Genomic DNA, 16,705 nt, shown 5'->3' on the forward strand with positions numbered 1-16,705 from the left:
TCACAGCTCTACTTCTGCCTTTTTGGAGCTAGAATTCTTTTGCTCTAGCTGATTTCAAGCTGTAATCCTCAGATCTGAGCCTTCTGAGTAGCTAGGATTATGGGAGTGAGCTACCAGCACACCTGACTGTATGCACATTTTCTTGCTCCTCCCTACCCCCTCTGCTCATTCCCTCTGCCAAGCCATGAATCGAGCCCCTCCTTGTGGGACTCTTAAGTCCTTAGAAAGGCTTCTGCCTCTTGTCCAGAGATAGGGGTCATGGGGGTAGCCGAAGGAATGCGTACATAAGCATTTCAAAATTGGCTTTAAATACTCATTAGGGTGCCACACAAAGGAGCTGGGGTTAGTTTGTTTTTTTTTCAGTTGTAGGGGGCTGGGGTGCCCTGAGAGGAAAGAAAGGACCCATTTGTCTTGGAAGCAGGGGTATACCACCCCCACCCTAAGACAAGGGTGCTCATCCAGGTCCTCCTTTCCGATGGGTTCCAGGGCTACGTGGAAGCCAGTCCTCCCTTAGAGGTATATGACCAGGGAGGGAGAAGTAGCTCCCCAGGTGGCAGGCAGTGGGCTCTTCAGTGGAATTGTTGATAGCCAGGATAGCCCGGAGCTGGACTACCATCCTTTGCACCTAGTTGACTGGGGTCCTCGAAGAATGGAGGTGCTGAAGAGGGAAAGACAAAGAAAGTAAGCAGCAGAGAAGGAGGCAGACAGAGCGATTCCCACCTGCTTTCCCATAGATTCTCACCATTGCGGAACTGCTGCGCGGTATAGCGTGTGAGGAGGATGCCCACACCCTCAATGAGGGCCAACAGGATGCCTCCCATCATGGCCGAGCCTACCATGGCCAAGGGGCCACCTGCAGGTGGAGAGGAGATGGAGGTGAGGGCAGGTACAACGGAGGAAAGGGGCAGGGCCAGAAGCCAAGGACACTCACTGCGAGCAGCCAGCACAGCCCCTGTCAAGGCACCACTGGTGATGGAGTTCCAGGGGTCCTCCTTGCCCCGAAGTCGTACCAAACCACAGTCAATGGTGGAGAATAGGCCGCCCCACACAGCAAAGCTACCTGTAGAGGGGCAGAGGTCTAGTCATTATTTCCCAGCAACCCCCCAGAATTCATATCTCAGGGGATGAGGACTTCAAAGGTCTGAAGGCTTTGGGCAAAAATGGGCTAGAAAGGGAAGTTTGGTGCAGGGCATGTTCAATCTGCACAAGACCCTGGGTTCCATCCCCAGAAACAAAAAAAAAAAGAAAAGAAAAGAAGAGAGGCACTGGTGGCCATGCCTATAATCCTAGCTACTCAGGAGACTGAGATCAGAAGATTGAGGCTCAAAGCCAGCCCCGGCACAAAAGAACTTGAGACTCTTATCTCCAATTAACCTCTAGAAAACAGGAAGCGGGGCTTGGCTCAAGGGTAGGGTGGTAGCCTTCAGCTGAAGAGCTCAGGGAAAGCGCCCAGCCCGAGTTCAAGCCCTATGACTCACAAAAAAAAAAAAAGACATGAGATCTGGGCCAGGAGATTAGCCTAGTGGTAGAGTGCTTGCCTAGCATGCACAAAACCTGGGGTTCAATTCCTCCGAACCACATACATAGAAAATGCCAGAAGTTGGCCAGGAGTGTGGACTAGTGGTAGAGTGCTCACCTAGCATACATGAAGGCCTGGGGTTCAATTACTTGGTATCACATACACAGAAAGAGCCAGAAGTGGTAGAGCACTAGCCTTGAAAAAGCTTGGGGACACTGCCCAGGGGCCTGAGTTTAAGCCCCAGGACTGGAAAAAGAAAACAAACATAAGTAGAGGCTATACAGAGCTCAGTAGTCAAGGGAATGTCTGGCAGGGAAGAACCCACATTCCAACTCTAGTACTGCCTGGTCTCCCCACTCCCCCACAAGAACAGGTAAAACCACCTGGACCTTCTGATTAGCATGGGAAAGCCTAAGGACAGTGTCCAGGGCCTGAGTTCAAGCCCTACAACTGGCACACACAAAAAAGCCATAAGTGGTACTGTGGCTCAAGTGGTAGAGCTCTAGCCTTGAGAAAACCCAAGGACAGTGCTCAGGCCCTGAGTTCAAGCCCCAGGACTGGCAAAAAAAATCAAGGGAGAGTGCAAGGCCTGAGATCAAGCCCAAAGATGGAGGGAGGGGTTGGGGAGAAAAGCGGGAAAAAAAAAGTGGACAAAGAAGCAGATAACAGTTGGGCACGAGTGGCTCACTTCTGTAATCCTAGCTCCTCCTCAGGAGACTGATGTGAGGATTAAAGTCAGCCCCAGCTGAACATAGGTAAAGAAAGGCGGGGGGGGGGGGGGAGCGGAGAAAGGAAGGCTCCCAGAAAATATTCTGTCCCCATCAAGTAGGTAATGACTGTCTTAAAACTCATCTTTATCTTCTGTGTGCATGCATGAGCGCCAGTCTTGGGGACTGAACACAGGGCCTAAGCACTGTCACTGAGCTTTTTGGCTCAAGGCTAGTACTTTACTGCTTGAGCCACAGCTCCATTTCCATCTTTGTTTGGTGGTTAACTGGACATAAGTCTTACAGTCTTTCTTGCCCAGATTGGCTTCAAATCTTAATCCTCAGATCTTAGCCTCTTGAGTAGCATATAGGCATGAGCCATGGATGCCTGGCTCTCCTGATCTTTATATGGAGTTGAAAAATGGTTATAAGCAGATTCATCTTTTATTTGGCTTTGTTTTGTGCTGGTCCTGGGGCTTGACTGAACTCAGGGCCTGGGAGCTGTCCCTGAGTTTTTTTTTGTTCAAGGCTGGTTCTCTACCACTTAAGCTACAATTCTACTTCCTGCTTTTTGGTGCTTAATTGGAGATAATAGTCTCATACTTTCCCACACAAGCTGGCTTTGGACTGAGTCTCTCAGATCTCAGCCTTCTGAGCAGTTTCCTGGCCTAGAAATCAAACTGCTTCAAAGTCCAAAACTTTTGACATAAGTAGAAAATTCCGCAGCAGAATTCATGTGAGGTGTACTAGCCAAAATACAGGTGAACAGAACATACTGTATAAAATTAGTCAAAGACAAAGGACATGTGTCTGCAGTCCCAGCTACTGAGGAAGCTGAGCCAAAAATTACTGGAGCTCAAAAGTTAAGAGCCAGATACCAAAGGCTCATGCCAGTAATCCTAGCAACTCAGGAGGCTAAGATTTGAGGATCATGGTTGAAAGCCAGCTGGAACAGGAAAATCTGTAAGAATTATCTCTACTAACCAACAAAAAAAAGTCCCAAGTAGAGCTGTGAGACTTAGGTGGTAGAACTCTGGCCTTGAGGAAAAAAAAAAGAAGCAGCAGCAGCAGCTCTGGGGACAGTGAACAGATCCTGAGTTCAAGCTTCAGGGCTGGCCCCAAGTGGGGAGAGGGCAGGGATATGCTTTGACATTATAGAAAGACACATTTCTCCGCGCGCGTGTTTGTGTGTGTGTGTGTGTGTGCGTGTGTGTGTGTATGTGTAAGGTGGTATTGATAGGAATTGAACTGAACAGAGGCCTTGTGCATGCTAGGCAAACATACTACTACTCAGCTACATCTTCAGCCCCAAGACTCATTCATTCTCTCTCTCCAGTCTGAGGCTTGAACTCAGGTTGGCATTGTCCGTGATTTAAAAAAAAAAATATTTTATCTGTCATAGGGTTTGAATTCTAGGTCTGCCTGGGCACTGTCCCTGAGCTCTTTAGCTCAAGGTTACAACCCTATGCCTTGAAGCCACAGCACCTCTTCCAGTTTTCTAGTGGTTAACTGGAGATAAGAGTCTCATGGACTTTAGTGCCCAGGCTGATTTTGAATTGCCATCCTCAGATCTTAGCCTCCTGAGTAGCTAGGATTGCAGGGGTGAGCCACCATGCCCAACTTACCAAGCTTCTTCTTCTTTTTTTTTTTTTTTTGCCAGTCATGGGCTTGAGCTCAGGGCCTGAGCACTGTCCTTGGACTTTCTCAAGGCTAGAGCTCTACCACTTGAGCCTCAGCACCACTTCTGGCTTTTTTCTATGTATGTGGTACCGAGGAATCGAACCCGGGTCTTCATGCATGCTAGGCAAGCACTTTAACCACTAGGCCAAACTCCCGGCCCCCTTACCAAGCTTCTTTTGTGCAAGGCTAGCAAGCTACCACTTGAGCCACAGTGCCATTTCTAGCTTTTTCTGTGTATGTGTTAACAAGGAATCAAATTCAGGGCTTCATGCATGTTAGGCAAGAACTCTACCACTAGGCCATAGCTCCTAATTAATTAAAGACCTTTAAACCAATCCCTCCCTGCACTATGCAAAAAAAAAAGAAAAAACAATAGGTTTACATGATAGAAAATTACCTTTGGAGCTGGGTGCAGTGGCTCAAGCTTGTAATCCTAGCTACTCAGGAGGCTGAGATCTGAGGATCATGGTTCAAAGCCAGCACGGGCACTAAAATCAATGAGACTTTTATCTCTAATTAACCACTAGAAAACCGGAAGTGGTGATGTGGCTCAAGGGGTAGGGCAGTAGCCTTGAGCTGAAGAACTCAGGGAAACTGCCCAGGCCCAGAGTTCAAGTCCTGTGACCAAAAAAAAAATTACCTTTGGGCAGGGCACTGGTGGCTCACACTTAAAATCTTAGCCACTCAGAAAGATGAGATTTGAAAATCACAGTTGAAATCCAGTCTGCACAGGAAGCTGCATAAAACTTTTTTTAAATCAGTGTGGGGCTTCAACTCAGGGTTTAGGCGCTATCCTTGAGCTCTTTTGCTCAAGTCTAGTGCTCTACCACTTAGAGCCACAGTACCACTTTCTGTTTTCTGATCAGAAATAAGATGGATGGGCAAGGAGTTTGGCCTAGTGGTAGAGTGCTTGCCTAGCATTCATGAAGGCCCGGGTTCGATTCCTGGATACCACATACATAGAAAAAAGCCAGAAATGGTGCAGTGGCTCAAGTGGTAAAGCTCTAGACTTAAGAAAGCCCAATGACAGTGCCCAGGCCCTGAGTTCAAGCCCCATGACTGACCAAGAAAGAAAGAAAAAAAGAAAGAAAAAAAGAGAAAAAAAGAAAGAAAGAAGATGGTGATAATTGCAGATAAGAGTCTTGCCTAAATGGGTGTGGTGCGCTGTGGCTGGCTCTGGCTCTTGGGGCATGGTGGCTCACACCTGTAATCCTAGCTACTCACTGAGGCTGAGATCTGAGGATCAAGGTTCAAAGCCAGACAGGGCACAAAAGGACCTGAGACTCTTATCTCCAATTAACCTCTAGAAAACTGGAAGTGGGGCTTGGCTCAAGGGTAGGATGGTAGGCTTGAGCTGAAGAGCTCAGGGACAGCGCCCAGGCCAAGTTCAAGCCCCATGACCCCCCCCCAAAAAAGTCTTGCCCAGTGTGAGGTAGTGGTACAGTGCTTGATTAGCATGCATGAAGACCTGGGTTGGATTCCTTGGTGAGACATACACAGAAAAAGCCAGAAGTGGTGCTCTGACTCAAGTGATAGAGTGCTAGCCTTGAGAAAGTTCAAGGACAATGCCCAGGCCTTGAGTTCAAGCCCCAAGACTGGCAAATAAAGAATAAGAAAAATCTCAAGAATAGCACCCAAGCCCTGAGTTCAAGCTCTAGGACCAATAACAAAAAAAAGAAAAGAAAATTATCTTTGGGATATGTGTATAAGTGTGTATGGCAAAGTTAATTTTGCATTTAGACATGGGATCAATTCCTGAGATTTCATTATGCATATGTAAAAATTTATGTTTCAAATGGGCACTAGTGGCTCATGTCTATTATCCTAGCTCACCACACACTGAAGTCAGCCTGGGAAGGAAAGTGAGGCTCTTATCTCCAATTAAGCAGCAAAAAGCTAAAAGTGGAGCTATAGTTCTCAAGTAGCACAGTGCTAGCCTTGAGAAAAGAAAAAACTCAACTCACAGATAGTTCCCAGGCCTTGAATTCAAGCCACACTACTGATAAACATGCACACACAAATTGGAGCACTGTGTTCCAGGACCTATTTTTAAGTATTCCATGTTATTTGATTCATGACAATTTAAAGTAGTTAATAATAAATGGTTGACTTAATGCTGGTGGTTCATACTGTTATTCTAGCTATTGAGAAGGCTGAGATGTGAGGAACATGGTTTGGAGTCAGCCCAGGCCTGAGTTGAAGCCCCAGGACACCCCACCACACACATGCACACCTCAGGGCGGGGGACGCTTGCCTAGCATGCATGAAGTCCTGGGTTCGATTCCTTAGTACTACATAAACAGAAAAGGTGAGAAGTAGAGCTGTGGCTCAAGTGGTAGAGCAATTGCCTTGAGCAAAAGAAGCTCAGAGACAGTGCCTGTACTCTGAGTTTAAGTTTCAGGATTGGTGTGCACAAACAAGATCACCCTGAAGTCAACATCGTATGTTCTATGTTTCCCCAAGCATCTCACCTCCAATCTGGGGTGCTCGAATCCTTACAGCATTGACACTGCCTCTGAACCGTTGTTGAATTCCCTGAGGAAAAGCAAGGCAAACAGTTAGAACAGGCTTCGAAATATAGTGTTGTATAGAGGGGTTCTAAGCTTTTAAGAGGGGGTTGGAGAAATGGGTACGGTGGCTCACATGTGTAATCCTAAACTACTCAGTCAGGTATCTGAGATCACCCAGAGGCCTGGAGAAGAAGTTCGCAGAAAATCAGGGCTGGCTCACAGTCAAGGGGTAGAACACCTGACTAGCAAATACAAGGCTCTAAGTTTGAACTCCAGCACCAATAACAATAAAAAAGAAAGAAAGAGGTGGACTGGGAGTGTGGCTTAGTGGTAGAGTGCTTGCTTAGCATGCATGAAGCCCTAGGTTCCATTCCTCAGTGTCACATACACAGAAAAAGCCAGAAGTGGTGCTGTGGCTCCAGTGACAGAGTTCTAGAGCCTTGAGCAAAAGAAGCTCAGGAACAGAGCCCAGGACCTGAGTTTAAGCCCCAGGATTAATTTTAAAAAAAAGGCGGGGAGTGGTGCTGCAAAAGTACATCTCAACGGTAGAAAGCCTATCCAGTGTATAAGGATCAAGGTTCCAGCAAGAAAGAAACGAACAAACAAAAACAGGTAGAGGACAGGGAATGTGGAAAGGTCTCCTGAAGGAAGAGGCAAATGGGCACTGGGTCTGTAGCTCTATGGCATCTGTGCATCTATGCTGCAGGATGCTAGAGGCCATGGTTTGGTTCCTATCACACACACACACACACACACACACACACACACACACACACACACACACACACACACACACACACACACACACACACGGAGGCATATCATGTGCTAAGACCTTGAGGAAGAGAAACATGGGCAAAGATCCAGGAAGGAGAATTGTATGATATCTGGAGCCCATGCCTCACTCCTATAATCCTAGCTACACAGCAAGCTGAGATTTGAGGACTGAGGCCAAGGCAGAAAAAGTCTGTTGAGACTCTTATCTTCAATTAATTAACAAAATGCTACAAGTGGTAGAAAGCCTGCTTTGAGTGGAAAAAGCTAAGAGATAGTGACCAGGCTTAAGCTGAAGCCCTGGTACTGCCACATAAAAAAGAAAACAAAGGAGCAAAGGAGGGGGCGGGAGTGTGGCCTAGTTGTAGAGTGCTTGCCTGGCATGCATGAAGACCTGGGTTTGATTCCTCAGTACCATATACACAGAAAAAGACACAAATGGTGCTGTGACTCTAGTATAAGTGCTAGACTTCAGCAAAGAGAGAGAAGGAATGGGGGGAGGAGGGAAGGAGAAAGAATTCTAGGAGTTAAGGGACAAAGCTAGATATAAAAATTGTAGAAGCTGGGCATGGTGGCACGTGTCTGTAAACCAATACTAAGACCAGCCTAGGCTTCATAGGGAGACTTTAGTCTCAAAAAGCCCTTAAATAAGGTGGGTACCAGTATCTCATGCCTGTAATCCTAGCTATTCAGAAGGCTGAGATCTGAGGGTGGAGGTTCAAAGCCAGCTTGGCTACGAACTCTTATCTCCAATTAACCATTGAAAAAGCCTGAAGTAAAGGTGTGGCTCAAACAAGAGACAGCCTTGAGCAAAATAGAGGTGATAGCAACCAATAAGGCTCTCTATTCCCACTATTAATATGCACAAATATAAAGTATTTAGACAAAAATAAGCAAATGTTAGGACATTTAATGAAATCTTCTGGAAGGATGGTCTGAGAAAGAAGTGGAATTCATTGTGTTAAAATGAAAGGATTTTCTCCATTTTGAGACTCTAGCCTTCTGGTCAATTAAATTTTAATCATTTCTGTATGCCTAGGTTCCTGTTTCTTTTTTTTTTGCGGTCGTGGGACTTGAACTTCGGGCTTGGGCATTGTCCCTGAGCTCTTCAGCTCACGGCTATTGCCCTACCCCTTGAGCCACAGCGCCAGTTTTCTGGTGGTTAATTGGAGATGAGTCTCACGAACTTTAGTGTATGAGCTAGCTTTGAACCATGATCCTCAGCAGCTAGGATTACAGGCGTGAGCCACCACACCGAACTTCCTGTTTTATTCTTTTCTTTTTCTCGTATGCCTGTCTTGGGACTTGAACTCAGGCTATGGGCACCGTCCTTGAGCGTCTTCTGCTCAAGGTTAGCAAAAACTGGAGCCACAGCAGTCACTTCCAACTTTTTTTCTGTTTATGTGGTACTGAAGAATCATACCCAGGGGTTCATGCATGCTAGGTGGGCATTCTACCTCTAAGCCACATCCCCAGCTCTTCTATGTCTAGGTTTCTAACCCAGACTCTAATTTTACGTTTAAAAAAATCTGACTTTATATACATATTTAAGATTTGATAATACTTATGTCTTGTTTGTTTTTGTTTCCTGGTGCTGGGGATGGAACCCAGTACTTTACATCTGCTAAACAAGTACTGTGTTATTGGCATTACTCCAAGACCAGATCCAGGGGCCAGGCCTGACACACGGGCATCAGAATGAGTAAGTGCATGTTGAAAGGCAGCTCCAAGCAGCTTCCAAAGCAGTCTTCAGTGTCAAGGCTACTGATTCCCACACCACCAGGGGGCAAGGCCCAGACTCACAACAGGGGCATTACGAAAGCCCTTGACTGCCTGGAAGACTCCACCACCGATGACCCCCATAGTGAAGGCTCCTCCACAGTCATCCACAATCCGCCATGGGCTACATGCAAGCAGGAAGGAAAATCACAGGGTTAATGAGAGACCTTTCTCTGCTAGGCCCTGCACCAAGATTCATTCCAACTGGGAGAAACCAAGTCATCTGAGTAGGAACTCCATGGGTGGGAAGAAATGCTTCAAAATAGCAAGTTAAAGCCAGGCACAGTGGCTCAGGCCTGTAAAACTAGCTACTCAGGAAGCTGAGATCTGAGGATCACAATTCAAAGCCAGCCCAGGCATTAAGGTCCACAAGATCCTTATCTCCAATTAACTACCAGAAAACCAGAAGTGGCACTGTGGCTCAAGGGATAGGTAGGTAGCCTTGAGCTGAAGTGCTCAGAGACCACCACCAGGCTCCAGAATTCAAGCCTCACAACGTATTAGAAATAAAAATAAATAAAAATCAAACTAGTCCTCTTAGGGCCTCCCTTTATAAAAGCAAGAAAGGAAAGCAGGTATGGTAGTACTATTGCTCATGTACTGTAATTCAATTAATTATCAAAATGCTACAAGTGGTAGAATCAGCTTTGAGCAAAACAGCTAAGAGACAGTGCCAAGGCTCTGAGTGGAAGCCCTGGTACTGGCACACAAAAAACTCCCTGTAATTCCACAGGAGGCTCTCAGTTCAAGGCTAGCCTTAGAAACATTGTGATGCTTTGTCTCTCCACACACACACAAATTGTAAAGCTATAAATGGAATAGAAGGGGATGATCATGCATATTACTCTTGATTCCAACCGAGATATCAGCCAACTGTTCTGCTATCACCAAAGATTTAATGAATTGATTACATGGAAAGAGTTGGCATTTGCTTGTTCAGTGTTCATTAGCTAGTGATTGTCACTCAGAGCAGGGCAGAGTAGGGCTCCCATCTACAACGCTGGTCACATCTTTCAATCTGTTGACATCTTTAAAACCCCCTCCCCTTTTAAATGTAAAACTGGGGAAAAACGAAGACTATGTGGAGAATCCAAGCTCCCAAGCCCTATCTGGAAGTCTCAATAAAGCGGCCTGAGGAGGTTGGGGGGGGACCCATCCTAGGTAACCCTGAGGAGGCCCCACCAACGCTGTGATGAATTCCACCAAGCGTGGCTCCGCGTTAAGGGGGTTCATGAAATCACGAAATCAGGAGCCCGTGGAAAACGTGAGGTAGGCTCGTCATACCCCATTCTCCCAAACACAACAAATAGCGCTTAGACAAAACCCGAGTAGGAGGAGGTAGACGAGGGACGCGAAGGGAGTTTAAGGTCGTAGAGCTCCCAAATCTCAGGATTATGACATTCTAGTGCGGAATCCTCCCCTGCCCGCTTCCCATGACCGGCCTGTGCCCCAGCAACAGTCCCAGTATCCATGCCCAAAGTCATACCAAGGCTCCCGAGCGTATTCCTCCATGGCGCTGGTATGTGGCGGGCCAAGTCGAGACACTCCAGCGAACCACGCCTCTACAGTAAACGCACCCGAGCGCGCGAACGTTCCATTCTTCCAGGGGAACGATTGGGTCACTTTGCTACACGTAGAAACAAAGTTTCACTCTTATTGGCTGGATAGGCTAGCGTCATAGGTTGGGTGCAGCCTTGACGTCGCCCAGTTACCTCCTGGCTGCGAGGAGTAAAAGCTCATTTTCTACTGTGAGAAGAAAAAAAAAATCCTTTGGAACTGCTTAAATTGAGGACGAGAGACTAGATAATTTCCTACCATCCGCACCCACTGTATTGGTAACCCCCAGGTGAGTGCATTCTTTGCTTTTTCTTTTGCAGGGAGAGAGAGTGCTTCATTTTCCCCCCCCCCCCATTCTCGAGTCTTAGTTTTTCCCATCCGGCAGTGTTTAACAGATGTTGGGTGAACCCATGTTTTGTTTTCGGGGGGGAGATGTGGTTGCCGCGTCTGATTTCCTCAGCCAGTGGGAGGAGCTTGAGGCTTGGGCCTGGCTGAGGAACTGGGTTCGGAGCGTCAGGCCTTGTTTGCCAGCCTGGTGGTAAGTGTCGCAGCTTTTCCTGCCTGTCTCTCTTCCTCAGCTTTCTTCTGTTCTCTGCTAGCTACTAGTGTAGCTACATGTTACAAGAAGGTGCTTAAGCACTACAACCAGATTAGAATCTTCATCTAAGCTGTTTTGTGAATCTGTCCTTTCACCTCCAGGTTTGTCAGCTATGCCGTTGCCTGTTGCATTGCAGACTCGCCTAGCCAAGAGAGGCATCCTCAAACATCTGGAACCCGGTGAGAAGCTAAGAACGGATGGGCCTACCACATGCCAGTACCCTCCCTTCCCCCCCACCCAACTCGGACTGACACTTCCTTTCCCTTATTGGCTGGAGCTCTAAGACCTTTAGCCACATCTCTAACCCTCACATGCCAGTTTTGACAGGCTTTTTTTTTTTTTGGTGATACTGACACTTACCACCTAGCATGGCCAGATCGACATCTCATTGTTAATATGATTTCCTGATACCTATCACACGAGCCACCACACAGTCCATTTCCATTTGGACTGTGTGATAAACTGTATCATATGAGGAGTGGTTGAAGGATAGAAACTTAGCAATTCCGATACTTGATGATGAGTAAAGTCGAGCATAGTGGTTCATGTCAGTAGTCCCAACTTATTCAGAAAGTGGACATTGGAGGAGTATGGTCTACGTCATTTGGGACATAAATGTGAGCCCCTATTTAATAAATAACTGAAACAAAAAGGCTTAGGGGCATGGGCTCAAGTGATAGAGCATCTGCATAGGAGCAAGAACTCAAATTCAAACCCCATTAATGAAAAGAAAAACTAAATAATGACTCCATCCATAAGAATGGCTTCATACTTAGTAGAAAGGACAGTTGGCTCTCGCACTCCCATGTGCCAAGTACTGTAGCAAAATGGTGTTTTGCTATTTAATACAGAAAGTACCATATTTTTATTTTACATTATCTGTAACTTATTTAGTTCACAAAATAATTAGACTAACATATACTTAAAGCTTCCAAGTTCCTAGTATTTCTGTTATAGTTAATTTTCTAAATAATACTGGCTGGGCTGGGCTGGAGCTCAGTGACAAGGTGCTTGTCTAGCAAGTACAACGTCCTAGGTTCAACCCATAGTACCAAAACAGAAAAAAATGCAGTTAAAAAATAAAATAGGGGACCGGGAGTTTGGCCTAGTGGTTAAAGCGCTTGCCTAGCATGCATGAAGACCCGGATTCGATTCCTCGGTACCACATACATAGAAAAAAGCCGGAAGTGGTGCTGAGGCTCAAGTGGTAGAGCTCTAGCCTTGAGAAAGTCCAAGGACAGTGCTCAGGGCCTGAGCTCAAGCCCAGGACTGGCAAAAAAATAAAATAAAATAAAATAAAATAGGACAGGAGTGAGGCTTAGTGGTAGAGGACTTTCTAGCATTCATCAAGCCCCTGGGTTCCATTTCTCTATCTTATAGACTGAAAAAGTTGGAAGTGGTGCTGTGACTTAAGTGAGTACTAGCCTTAAGAAAGCTCAAGGACAGTGCCTGGGCCCTGAGTTCAAGCTCCCAGACTGGCCAAATCATTATAATAAAATAAAATAGGGGGACTGGGGGTGTGGCATAGTGGTAGAGTGCCTAGCATGCATGGAGCCCTGGGTTTGGTTCCTTGGTAGCACAAACACAGAAAAGGCCAGAAAGGATGGTCTGGCTCCAATGGTAGAGTGCTAGCTTTGAGAAAGCTCAAGGACAGTGCCCAGTCCCTAAGTTCAAGCCCCAGGACTGGCACAAAAAATACAAATAAAATAGGGGCTGGGAATGTGGCTTCCTGGCAGAGTGCTTGTGTAACATGTATGAAACCCTGGGTTTGATTACTTAGTACCATATAAACAGAAAAAGTTGAAAGTGACGCTGTGGCTCAAATGGTAGAGTGCCTTTTTTTCCCCCCAGTCCTGGGGCCTGGACCCACGGCTTTGATACTGTCCTTGGGCTTTCTCAAGGCCCTACAACTTGGGCCACAGCACCACTTCCAGCTTTTTCCCCTCTATGTATGTGGTACAGAGGAATCGAACCCAGGTCTTTGTGCATGCTAGGCAAGCACTCTACCACTAGGCTAAACTCCTCACCCCTAAAGTGCCTTCTTTTGCCTTAAGCCAAAGAAGCTCAGGGACAGTACCCAGTCCCTGAATTTAAGCCCCAGGATAGTAATGTAAAAAAATAATAAAATGATCCTGTTTGGCTGGGCACACTGGTACCTGTGTGACTGGAGCTAGTGTGCAGTGTGGGTTAGGTCTGAGGGTGACCCTGGGTAAAACATTTGAAACCCTACCTAAAAAATAGCTAAAGCAAAAAGGAATGAAAATGTATTTCAAGTGGCAGAGTGCCTGGCTACCAAATATGAGCCCCCCAAGTTGAAATTTTAGTCCTGCCAAAAATAAATGATTGTGGGAATCTGTCATTTAGGCCTACTATATTGCTGGCAATGATATTTTTGGCCTATGATGTGTCAGATGATGGAAAATGTCAGTATCTTCACCTTATTGATAACTGACATATGTTACAAGACTAATGTGTGCCAGCTATAGACTTTATTTTTGTACCAATCTTGGGGCTTGAACTTAGGACCTTTTTTTTGCTGAAGGCTAGCATTCTACCACTTGAGCCACAGTGCCACTTGTTCTGAATCCTTAAGTTACTAAAGATTTTCATAAAATAAACCTGCAGTAGACTCCCATTAATATCAGTAGAATAAAATGGTGCTAGTGCTCATTACTGTAATACTAACTATGCAGGAGGCTGAGATCTGAGGATCACAGTTTGAAGCCATCCCTGGCCAAAAGTCTGTTTGATGAGTCTTGAAAAAGCCAGCAGTGAAGCTGTCCAGGCTGGCTTTGAATGTGGATCCTCAGATCTCAGACTCTTGAGTAGCTAGGATTACAGGCAAGTAGTTAGGATTACAGGTGTGAGCCACTGACACACCTGGCTAGATAAATGTTTTGATGAATCCTTAACAGTTCTGAAACCAGATAGGTTTATGTACCTGTATTAACTCACTACCTTAACATAGAAACAAAAGATCTAGGTAAAATTTCTGGTAAATTCCCTAAAGTAGATGGATTTAGAATGTGAGCAATTTATTTCCTAGCACGCACATAGTTTGTGTACATGTGTACACACATATACACTATATATATGTGTGTGTATCTTTTTTTTACAGTCCTGGGGCTTGGACTCAGGGCCTGAGCACTATCCTTGAGGTTTTTGTTTATTTGTTTGTTTTTTGCTCAAGGCTAGAGCTCTACCACTTGAGCCACAGCACCACTTCCGCTTTCTGCATATGTGGTACTGAGGAATGGAACCCAGGGCTTCATGCATGTTAGGCAAGCACTCTACCCCTAGGCTACACTCCCAATCCCTATGCATGTATCGTCTACATGCAGCTTGCAGAGACAGATGCGGCTATAAGTCTAGGATGAGAACTCCTGGTCCTTAAATACTTGTCTCTTTGTTCTGCCAGAGCCAGAGGAAGAGATCATTGCGGAAGACTATGACGATGATCCTGTGGATTATGAGGCCACGCGGTTGGAAAGTCTGCCACCGAGTTGGTATAAGGTGTTCGACCCCTCTTGGTGAGCCTGGGTTCCTGGAAGGGGGCGCAGCTTTCTGATTATTGCCCTTTCCCCTCTCTTGTCTTTGGCTGTGGGACATATGAGGGACAGGGAGGAAGAGGTCTAGGGTACAGACAGAGGGGCAGAGATTGGTGACACAGAGTTGATTGATTGGAAGGACCTCTGTGCTAACATTCTTTCTTCCCATCCCCTACAGCGGGCTCCCTTACTATTGGAATGCAGACACAGACCTTGTATCTTGGCTTTCTCCCCATGACCCCAACTCCATCGTTACCAAATCTGTGAAGAAGCCTAAGAATAATAATGCAGGTTAGTTGGCACGTACGCCTTGGGTGATTCCAGCAGTTCTCAGAGAAGGACTATGGAAAGAAAGAGTGGAAGAGGGGCAGGTGAACCGAGGCAGGCCCAGCCCTAGGAAGTTAAGGTTGTTGAATGCATGGGCTGCTGAGGCTGGGGAGAGGAGGTGGTTACTTAAAAGTGTGCATTGTGTATGCTTGTACATGCTTTGGTGCTGTCCATAGCTCCACTTCTGGCTTTTTGTTTGTGTGTGGGGGGGTTATTGGACATAGAGTCTCAGCTGGGCATCAATGGCTCATGCCTGTAATCTAGCTACTCAGGAGGCTGAGATGTGAGGATCATGGCTCGAAGTCAGCCCAGGAAGAAAATTGCCAGTGAGACTCATTTCAGATTAACCACTCAAAAACCAGTAGTGGTGCTGTGGCTCAAGTGGTAGAGCACTAGCCTTGAGCACAAAGAGAATCAGGGACAGTGCCTAGGCCCTGAGTTCAACCCCCCAAAAAAGTATCACAGACTTTTTTCCTGCCCAAGCTGGCTTAGAACTATGATCCTCAGATCTCAAACCTGAGTAGCTAGAATCGATTACAGATACAAGCCACCCATTGGTGCCTGGCTACTTTATAGAACTTCTATGTTCCCCCTAGATGCTGAAGAGAAAGTGGACCGGAACCATGAGAAGCCAGATAGGAACCATGAGAAGCCAGACAGAGTGGAGAAGTCAGAGCGGAACCATGAAAAATCTGATAGAGATCGAGAGCGTAACTATGACAAAGTGGACAGAGAGAGAGAGCGGGATAGGGAACGGGAACGGGACCGTGGGTATGACAAGGCCGACCGGGAAGAGGGCAAAGAACGTCGTCACCATCGACGGGAGGAGCTGGCGCCCTATCCCAAAAACAAAAAGGGTAAGAGAAAAGGCAGGGACTCAGGTTATGGTAAGGAAGCCTCTCCTGGGCTGTCCCTGCACCTGGGCTTCCACAGAAATCTCTTCATAGTGGTATGGGCTCCATTTTTTCCTGGGATGCAGGGCTCAGTGACCAAGGGCTCTTTTGTGTCTTGAGTGAGTGAAGAACTTACATAGTCATTTACTACTCCAGTGGCTAACCGAAAGGATGAAGAGCTAGATCCTATGGACCCCAGCTCGTATTCAGATGCACCCCGGTAAGTTGAGACAACCTCTCCTCATTCTTGTGGCACCTGTGCACACCATCTGCCTATCATTTCCTTCCTCCATTCTTCATTCTGGGCCAGCTTGCAGGGGGAGGGCACGGGAGGGAGAATGTGTCTGTGTCATCTCATCCTTCTTCCTGCCCCCACCCACTTTCTGTCACCCTCAGAGGCACATGGTCAACAGGACTCCCCAAGCGGAATGAGGCCAAGACAGGAGCTGACACAACAGCAGCTGGGCCCCTCTTCCAGCAGCGTCCGTACCCATCCCCAGGGGCTGTGCTCCGGGCCAATGCTGAGGCCTCCCGAACTAAACAGCAGGATTGAAGATTCACTCTTCCGCAGCACTGGAAGTTTTCTTTCTTTCCTTCTTTCTTTCTTTTTTTTTTTAAACGTGTGGTGGTACTGGGGATTGAACCCAGGGCCTTGGTGTGTGCTATAAACCCCTCTAGGATTAAGCTTCAATAAAATCATTGAGTATCAATAAAATCTTTTTCTGTAGAAGCTTGAATGCTTCCCTTTACTCACTCTTTCCCAGGTTTTCCAACCCAAAAGCTGGCAAGATGCAAAAACACAATTTTATTTGC

General features: G+C 46.5%; 2 protein-coding genes across 4 annotated transcripts; one reads left to right on the forward strand and one right to left on the reverse strand.

Moving 5' to 3' along the window:
- Positions 1-287: 287 nt before the first annotated feature.
- Positions 288-10,594, reverse strand: Timm17b (translocase of inner mitochondrial membrane 17B). Of its 2 annotated transcripts, XM_090326572.1 has the most exons (6): positions 10,456-10,588; positions 8,994-9,093; positions 6,378-6,441; positions 932-1,060; positions 743-853; positions 288-658 (listed from the first exon to the last, which is right to left on the reverse strand). In XM_090326572.1, the coding sequence occupies exons 1-6, from the start codon at positions 10,479-10,481 to the stop codon at positions 570-572; spliced, it is 519 nt and encodes a 172-aa protein (XP_090182698.1). In that variant the 5' UTR covers positions 10,482-10,588; the 3' UTR covers positions 288-569. The 2 variants fall into 2 exon arrangements, with proteins under 2 accessions (XP_090182698.1, XP_090182697.1); XM_090326571.1 differs by having other exon boundaries at positions 288-853; positions 10,456-10,594.
- Positions 10,595-10,656: 62 nt separating this feature from the next.
- On the forward strand, positions 10,657-16,622 carry Pqbp1 (polyglutamine binding protein 1). 2 transcript variants are annotated; one of them, XM_090326569.1, is made up of 7 exons: positions 10,657-10,815; positions 11,226-11,303; positions 14,543-14,654; positions 14,851-14,963; positions 15,596-15,856; positions 16,049-16,112; positions 16,289-16,622. In XM_090326569.1, exons 2-7 carry the CDS (start codon positions 11,237-11,239, stop codon positions 16,443-16,445), a joined length of 774 nt encoding a protein of 257 aa, XP_090182695.1. In that variant the 5' UTR covers positions 10,657-10,815; positions 11,226-11,236; the 3' UTR covers positions 16,446-16,622. The 2 variants fall into 2 exon arrangements, with proteins under 2 accessions (XP_090182695.1, XP_090182696.1); XM_090326570.1 differs by lacking the exon at positions 10,657-10,815 and adding an exon at positions 10,998-11,064.
- Positions 16,623-16,705: the final 83 nt, after the last annotated feature.

The sequence above is a fragment of the Megascapheus bottae genome, chromosome X (genome assembly GCF_031878675.1).
Source record: "Megascapheus bottae isolate mThoBot1 chromosome X, mThoBot2.hap1, whole genome shotgun sequence".
Taxonomy (NCBI): Eukaryota; Metazoa; Chordata; class Mammalia; order Rodentia; family Geomyidae; genus Megascapheus; species Megascapheus bottae.

Excerpts from the sequence above, each read along its gene's own strand:
- Timm17b (XM_090326571.1), bottom strand. The coding sequence starts at position 10,481 with ATGGAGGAATACGCTCGGGAGCCTTG. Across the intron at positions 9,094-10,455 it reads GAATACGCTCGGGAGCCTTG|CCCATGGCGGATTGTGGATG; the intron begins GTATGACTTTGG and ends GCTTGCATGTAG. Across the intron at positions 854-931 it reads GGCTGTGCTGGCTGCTCGCA|GTGGCCCCTTGGCCATGGTA; the intron begins GTGAGTGTCCTT and ends CTCCACCTGCAG.
- Pqbp1 (XM_090326569.1), top strand. The coding sequence starts at position 11,237 with ATGCCGTTGCCTGTTGCATTGCAGACTCGCCTAGCCAAGAGAGGCATC. Across the intron at positions 14,964-15,595 it reads GCCTAAGAATAATAATGCAG|ATGCTGAAGAGAAAGTGGAC; the intron begins GTTAGTTGGCAC and ends TGTTCCCCCTAG. Across the intron at positions 16,113-16,288 it reads TCGTATTCAGATGCACCCCG|AGGCACATGGTCAACAGGAC; the intron begins GTAAGTTGAGAC and ends TGTCACCCTCAG.